The following is an 8,391-nucleotide window of genomic DNA, read 5'->3' as shown; positions in this document are numbered from 1 at the left end:
TTTAATTTTTTATCGGCCAAAATAAAAGGAATTCTTTTATTAGGATTAAAAAAAAAGGGATACAAAAACGAAAAAGACAATTAATACACGGACCGATGAGTTGTCTACCATTCTAAACGGGTTCGTGGGTCTTTTGTTGGTTTGGCAATCGGGTCAAATTGCTTTAAAGTATTGTGCGAAAATATTGAATTGATTACACTAATTGTAAATACATTTAAATATTAAAATTAATTATAAATTTAAGTACCTTCTAAATAATCCAAATAACCAAAAAGCAAGAGGTTAATAGTGGACAGAAGGTCATAACAAAGAAAATGGGATAATTTTAGAAACCCTGCAGAGGTTTCTAACTATTTCACTAGCCTTCCTCTAGGTTTGAAAATTACATTAACCTCTATTAAAATTTATTATTTTGTAACATCTAGATCCAATTAACAATAAAAAAGTGATATTATAAGAGAGAAATAATATAATTTTACCAATACCCCTCATCTACTAAATTGTTTAATTAATCTAATATAGGCCCAAATATCACAGAAAGCACTAGGATTTACTATTTATTATCGGGCTTTTAAATCACATATGGTATTAAAAATAGTATATCATTCTAAATATTTTACTTAATGTAAGATTCAAATTACTTTTTTCAGTTACGAACCCATTAAATAATCAAAAAATTTTGCAATCAAAATATTATAAGGAGTGAATTTTAATACCATAAAAATCTCAAGGAACTAATCTTAATATGTTGACAAGAATATTTTATGATGTTAAAATTTGGTATTAAATTAATTAAATAATGTAGGATATAAGAGGCAATGATAGAACCATGTTATCTTCTCTATCCTAATATCAATTTTTAAATTATTGATTGGACCTAAATGTTATGAGATAATTAACCTTAAGGAATGTTAGTGTAATTTTTAAAATCTAAAGGGAAGCCAATGAAATAGTTAGAAAAAATTATCCCAAGTAAAATTCCAGATTACTACAACATTATAGCTTAAAACAGTGGCTTTATTTTATGGACCAACAGTGGCTGAAGTATTTGGGCCAAAAAGTGGCTCTGAACTGCGGGCCAACAGCGGTGAATAGCATTGAGAGAGCATCCTATGACATTTGATGGAGACAGAGATTGACCAGGCTCTGAGCCTGGACCAATTCAACCCCAAAACGCACTCGAGAATGACCTCTTTCACGAACGCTAGACGCATCGTCATCGATCAATTCTCACGGAAAGGGAATTCGCCACCCAAATTTGATAAATGGGTCTACGGTTTACTCGGTCATGCCCCAGGGTTAGGAAAAAGTGTGAAAAGTGCTAAACTCGGTCTTAAGTATTACTTCCTAATCAAAGCATTCAACTTTCCTAAGTATTTTTTTCTGGTCAAAAGATTGTTTAGTAGTAGTAATTAATCCAAATAGCTTTGCTACTAGCACTGGCGTAGCATGACGTTGTTTTCTAGAACAGGTTCTAGTTAGTTATATGCTAAAACTAGTACTTTGGACTGGACTCGATATTTTTTACGATTCCATAAGCCATATAACTGCAGAATTGTACAAATTTATGGATCACCATTTGGTTTTATATATATTTTCTCCTCCGACAAAATTGTATAATTAAATCTAGGATTACTATTGTATACTGTTAAATAGTGTATACACTATTATTATTAAACACATGATATTAAATTGTTACAGTATATTTTTTTATAAAAACTCGAAAAAATAGCAATCCGAACTGGACCTTTAAATATATGACTGTCGCGAGTTATTTTAGTTAATACACGCTTTACTTGTTGTTAAACAATTAGAAGTGTTGGTTCTAGGAGTTTGTCCGTCCCATGAGGTAACAATTGAAGTGCCAATCACTGTGACTGAAACTAGTCTCTTCTTTTCGTGTAATTTGAGTTTCGTACGGCAGGAATCAATCTAAACATGACCAAGTCCAAATTCGACTTCTGGATAATAACAGAATAATTAACCTTTAAACCATTGATTTCCCAATTTCTTTCCGTGTATGTCTTGTAAGTTATATTAAAAATCCATTGACGGGTCTACATTTTTTTTTCATTATCCGTACACTTTTTCTACACATAGGGAGAGACTCGAGAGAATTCAAACTATCTTGTGTTTGTGATAAGGTAAGAAGAAAAATTTTCAAATTGACTACAAACTAACTTCCTCTCGGTCTATATATATATAGCGGGAGAAGGTGATTTTGTGTAAACCATCAGTTGTCACTTTTTAGATTTTCTTTTTTACCCTTCAAATAAATTCTCACCACTAAGTCACTTTAAATCAATCACTAATATCACATAACCAATGAAATACATATTTATCACTTAAACATAACATGCTCACAGATAATTGCTTGATTTAATTTTTGGTTCGAATTTTATGATTTTTTGTATTATTTTTTTTAATTTACTATTAATAGATTTTGTTGTCAAATAATGATTCTACATTCATTAATTCAACAAAAGATTTTTTTTTTATCACTTGCATACACATCAAGTGTGCGTCGATCACTAGTATAAATAAAATGAGAGTCTTAAATTTTGGTGTAAACATTTTTTTTGTCAATTTTTTAGCTTGGATTTTTACTCTCGTAGAACATAAATTTTATCCTGACCGTAATCTAATCTCATCGTAACTACCAAAGCATACCTTTCCAATGTAAATACTCATAAACATGTCAACATAATTATGTTTTTAAAGAAAAAAATTTAAAAGATCAAAGTTATGTTTAATTATAAAAGTTCTATGTAAAATAAGTTCAGACAAGGAAAGAAATTATTTCTAAATTGTACATGCATTGACCGTGTTCTATCATCTATGCCCCTAGCGGTCTAAAAAGTCCATGCACTTTCTTTTTCACCCAGTTGATACGCTGCTCGATTGACTGAAACAGAAGTGCAAGACTTTTAACAGGATAAGCCGACGGGCAATTGACGGTCTAAAGCTTTCCATGTATGCCCCAAATCAAATGTAGACATCTCCAACTTTACCTTCATCTCTGCTCATATACATGTGTGTGTGTGTGTATATATATATATGTAGTCTTGGTCCTGCATACAGCTTCATCAACCCCCATCAAGAATCAATAGAATCACTACCTATTTCCCTCACAAACACACACAGAAGACATATTTCTGAGCAAAATGTTCAGCTCCTTGCGCTCTTTGATCAATGGAAAGGTGCCATTCGACTCTAGGAAAACAAACAAGGTTGTGATATATAGAGATGAGTTGGATACTAAGAAGCCATCACAAAGCAAGCCAAAGAAAAAGGTAAGCTTTGAAACAAAACCATTGGTTCAAAACCAAGTGGCAGGCGAAAAGAATTTCGATATGAAGAACACCACTTTTGCTGCCGATAATGAGAATAAAGCAGGTCTCAAGTTGAAGATACTGATGACCAAGGAAGAAGCTGCTCGGCTGCTTTCCAAATGCAAAGAAGGAGGCGTTCTCGAATACAAGGACGTGGCTAGTGAGCTCGTGCAAATTCCAGTTGATCGTGTTAGCTTGGTTTCTTCTGCTGCCAATAAATCAAGTCCTTGCTTACTTAAGAAGAGTACTGTTGATAAAGAAGAGTAGAGCCACCAGCTAGCCTTGTCCTGTTGGTCACGATGACTCGTGAGGTTCTTGGATACTCAAGTGAAGAGTTTTGAGCTCAGTAATGGCTGCATAAGTAATACTGCAATAGTAGTACGGTTTTTCCTTTTTTTTTTTTTATAATTTCCCCTTTTTAAAGTAGTACTAGAAGTATGTAAAAAGAGGCAGTTTTTGGTAATATAGGCTATAGTAGGGCAACTTTTAATTTGCTGAGAAATTAGTCTGATTTCTTTGTTAGTTTAGGAATCTGTAAATAAAACTTCATTTAGTCTACACGTTTCCTATGATTATCATATTCCTTCTCTTGATTTTTACGAAGAAAAGTTGATGCAAGTTTTTGACGGTTGGCTAATGGAAATGTCAAATTCAGTTTATTATCGTACCGTCTTTAACTAAAAGAGCTTGGCTGTTCAAGATTGTGCTATTTAAATAGGATAACAAACGGCCTTTTGTTTTTTTTAAAAAAAAAATTGTTTCATATTTCCTTCTCAAAATCCCTTCCTTCTCTTTGCGGCATGATTCATAAATTCTAAAGGCCCACTGGACAAGCAATAGTTTTTGAATCTTTAGACCACCGAAAACTTTTGTAATTCGCCCGAGTTGAACATGTATTCACCTTAGCCCAGTATCAGCAACAATTCTCTACCTCGTCCACACTCTTGTACCTACATAAATGGGCTGAATCGTGGTCATTTGTTTCTCAAGAATCATCAGCCCAATGGGCTAACATCAAAGAGTCAATTGGCCTTCGTATGTATCCCACAAACACACGAGCAGCAAACTACTCCTAGTCCTATTTACTCCCTAAACATTTTTTGGCTGAATACTAACATGGAGAAAACAAGCTTTGGTAGAGTTAGCCGGGAGAAGGTTTGAAAATGCTCAACTTTAGATTATTAGTCAGGCCAAATGCGATCACGGGATACAGAGAGTTTACACCCCCAAAAAAGTTAGTATTGTTGGAATGTAAGTGTGTTTGGATAAGAGATTAATTGAAATAATTAGGTAGTATTTTTTGTAATGTGATGTATGCAAGATAAAAAAATGATTGAAAAAAAAAATGTGTTTGTAATTGAAGAAATTTTCTTTCTTTCTTTTTTTTGGCAGATAACTTTTATCCAAACAAACATGTAAAACAGGAAAATACATAAACAAATCCTTAGCGGTCTTGATGGAGCTTTTGGAGTCCATAAAAAAGTACTACGTCTTGTTCTCAATCAGTTTGACATCCTTTATGTAACCAAGTGCTCAAGCCTGAAGCCATGATTAACTAAAAGCTGCTTGTTTACAACTATTTAACGCATTGCTGATTTTCAATCATCCAATTCAACAAATGCTTAGGTTGTGTTTGGATTGCATTTCCCGTCATTTTTCATGAAAAAATTACTGTAGCGATTTGATATATGTGAGGGAAAAAGGTGATAGAAAAATGTGTCACGGAAAACGAAAATATTTTTCGACGGAAACAAGCAATCCAAGCATGGCCTTAATTTCATGCGCCAAAGAAACTTTTTATTCTTTCTTCTATTATAGTTAGTCCATACCCAGACATTGGTTTACAGTTGAATATGACACGAGGCAAAGAAAAAACAGCAACAGGAATTGAATTAGCAGGATTAGACAACACTACCGATGCTATAGCCTATACCAACAAAGAAAATGAGGCCACTTTCGTCTTGACCATACAACATATCTTTTCACTTAACGAGGACAAAAGTTTTAACGTGATCCGCGCAACCAAATCAGGCTTCCGGCCGATAGAATACAAAGATCATGATTCCCAAATTTCAAAGTGGAAGGCCCTAGAAGAACAAATGAGAAACATTTCATGAAATTGGGGTAATGGTTGGATCACTTTTCCCTCCTTTAGCACTGCCTGACCAATTATATGTTTTTGTATTTCTTCCCTCTTTCTTATTGCTCAGGTTACTTTTATCAATCAATCCAAACTTTTTGAAAAGTGGCCCTGAGTGTTGGAAAGGCCAATAAGACTGGAGCTGAACAAGTAGTGATACCCTATTGACATGGTCCATCCATTCGCTACGAGTAATGCTTCCCTTCTCTTTGATCTCCAGAGGCCAAAACCACGAGAAGGATACCCGTATTATATAGAGCATAAAAAGAACAGGATCCACATATTAATTATGAAATGCGGATTTTTTTTTCAAGTTTTGTGAATTGGGATATTCATGAATCCGAGAAAAGAAAAAAAAGGTACTACCGATTTTCACCAATCTTTCCAAAAAAGGACGTTTCTTCACAAAGTTAAAGAAAGATGGATAGGAAAGAAAATTGCAGATAATGTAGGCATGAAACCAGAAGAGGGAGAACACTGCAGTTGAAGCAAGCCTTAAGTTATCCACCTCAATTCACATTCATGTACCGCAGTAAGCCAAATAATTACAAACTAATACGGTTGCTCAACAGTATTTAAAAAAAAAAAAAACTTCGGTGCTTGCGAAGAAGAAGAGTAAAATGAAAATATAAAAGAAAAAGAAGATCCTAATTTAAAAAAAAAAAAAAAAAAAAATCAAGCACAAAAGATAGAAGGGAGGCCATTGCACCCTACATACAAACGCTCATCTGTCCATTTGCTCAGGAACTTCAGGGCTTTCAGTAATGCTCTCTAAAGAAGGTTTCCATGATCCAACTGGTCTGCTTCTGCTTCTCTCAATCTCATCCAAAACATCCTCTAATCTCTTCCCTTCCATATTCTTGAGCTGGAATACTAGCAACTCTAGCTCCTCTTTCGTCAACACTATCTTGATTCTCATGGCGCCACTGTTTTGATCTTTCTCAATTATGCTTTCCTTGAGCATTTCTGATGGTTTCTCCACGCTTTCTAATTGCTCTAATTGTAATTCACTCTTTGCCTCTTTTGAGCCGTGTTTGCATGTCTCGATGCAATTTCCCATGATTCAGGAGTGCCGGGACGCTGCTCTTATCCAAGAAAGCAGCTCTTCCTTCTGTGATTTTTTTTTTCCTTGTCGTTCCTGAAGAAGGCCGCTGCTGTGGTTTTGTGATGCAAAAGACAGAGCTGCAAAGTGGAGTACCAGTAGTAGTTAGGAGTGGTTAACTAGTGCATGTGAATGCGGGCATACCGACATTTATAGATGTTAAATATTGATAAATAATGAGTAGTTGATTGATTACTGTTTGTATCGTAGTGGTATTTTCTAAATGACATTTTTGGGCCTCAGTAGTTTAATCAGCTTCAATAGGTTGGAATATTTGTCGGCATAAACGTAAAATATCTTACATAACGCAATTTTCCAATATAATGTGCTTTGTACTGTATATACTTCCGTCGACAAAAATAACAACATGGTCTCTGTAAAGATGTCTAATTTTCGGACCACAAATTTATCAATTGACAAACTTGTTTGTGTAAATGGATTGGAAGGAACGGTTATAATTGGTGCAATTTTGCTACAACTATTGTATTGTAACAATACAAGGAAAATTTATTCTTATAACAAAACTAAATGAGTGTATATCAAATTACGTAAGAAATATAATAATTATACAATCGCTTAAAAATCACAACTGTACATGTTCGAGATCCCCATGACAAAATTAGATTAAGGTGGACGAGGGGTGGGGAGCCAGCCTACTGCCTTACTTGCCCCCTTGGTTCAAATTTTCCGTGGGTGAGCTTGGAAAAGAATTTCGGGTTTTTTTTTTTTGGGTCGACGTAGGGGTATCCTGGAATCACCCAGACTAATTCACTGTGGCTGAGCAGAGCCCTTCCCTTAGAATGCCTAGTGAGGATGGCCCTTTCGGCCGGGGTAGCCCGAAGGCTAACCTCGGCCGAAATCACCCCGGCTGTCCTCCGTGGGCTTGAAGCCCCACTATCTCATCACCTCGGTTAACATTATAGCCGAAGTGATCCCTAGATCTCCGATGTCAGTGCAAATGCTGGATGTGACCCCTGACACTTCTGACGCCTGGCAGAAAGCTGCCCTGACACGCCGCCTGGACCGGACGAACATCCCGTCATGTCTTGTCATAAAGACCGGTCAAGTCCACCAGATGCACTGACCATACCAGATCTCTAGGGACCTGTGATGGTGGTTCTTCTCTCCCATCTGTCCCCTATAAATATGGAACGCCTCTACTGAAAAGGGGGACGGCCAAATTTCTGGTAAAGGCATATTAGCCTTCTTTATACTCATTACTCTTTCATTCCCGAACTGATTTAAGCTTCGGAGTTACACCGGGGACTTTAGTCCCTCCTACAACTTGAGCAGGTGACCTCACCGCGGTGGGTCATCCGAGATAGGAACTTCCCTCAATCCGGAGGACCCACTCCAGCAGGTCAGAATTTACCTCTTCAATTGGCGCCGTCTGTGGGAACGCAAAGACATTAGAAAATGAAGCCTGCGCGTTCTAAGAGCAGAAAAGCTCTCACTATAGAGGCTGAGCAAAGCAATGCAGCTCAACCAGAGAATATTTCTGAAGAACAGGGGCCCCCGAGGGCTCCGCCCGCGAACGAAGAAGCCATAACCCGTATGGCCGAGTTCGTAACTGAGAATCCCAATATTTTCGAGGAATTGGGAAGATACCTTAAGAGGCAAGGCAAGCAGAAGGTCGAATCCTCCAAAAGGAAGTCGGACGGATCTCCTGAAGACTCATCCGAAGAAGGGTCAGATGGGAGGCGCCTGAGCCGAAGCGCGTCGAAACGGGCTTTCTCTAAGGCCACCTCTAAGGTAGCCTCTATTACTAAGGCCTTCTCTCGAGGGCTCTTAGGGAGACGACCCGAGGAAGAGCCTCG

At 36.8% G+C, this 8,391-nt stretch overlaps 1 protein-coding gene across 1 annotated transcript; it reads right to left on the bottom strand.

Annotated features, from left to right (window-relative positions):
- Nucleotides 1–6,196: 6,196 nt before the first annotated feature.
- LOC140012844 (uncharacterized) lies at nucleotides 6,197–6,532 on the bottom strand. The gene has a single exon (XM_072061184.1). It carries the CDS (start codon nucleotides 6,530–6,532, stop codon nucleotides 6,197–6,199), a length of 336 nt encoding a protein of 111 aa, XP_071917285.1.
- Nucleotides 6,533–8,391: the final 1,859 nt, after the last annotated feature.

The sequence above is a fragment of the Coffea arabica genome, chromosome 8e (genome assembly GCF_036785885.1).
Source record: "Coffea arabica cultivar ET-39 chromosome 8e, Coffea Arabica ET-39 HiFi, whole genome shotgun sequence".
NCBI lineage: Eukaryota > Viridiplantae > Streptophyta > Magnoliopsida > Gentianales > Rubiaceae > Coffea > Coffea arabica.
The sequence above is the reverse complement of the archived record's forward strand: the minus strand, read 5'-3'. Positions and strand labels throughout refer to the sequence as shown.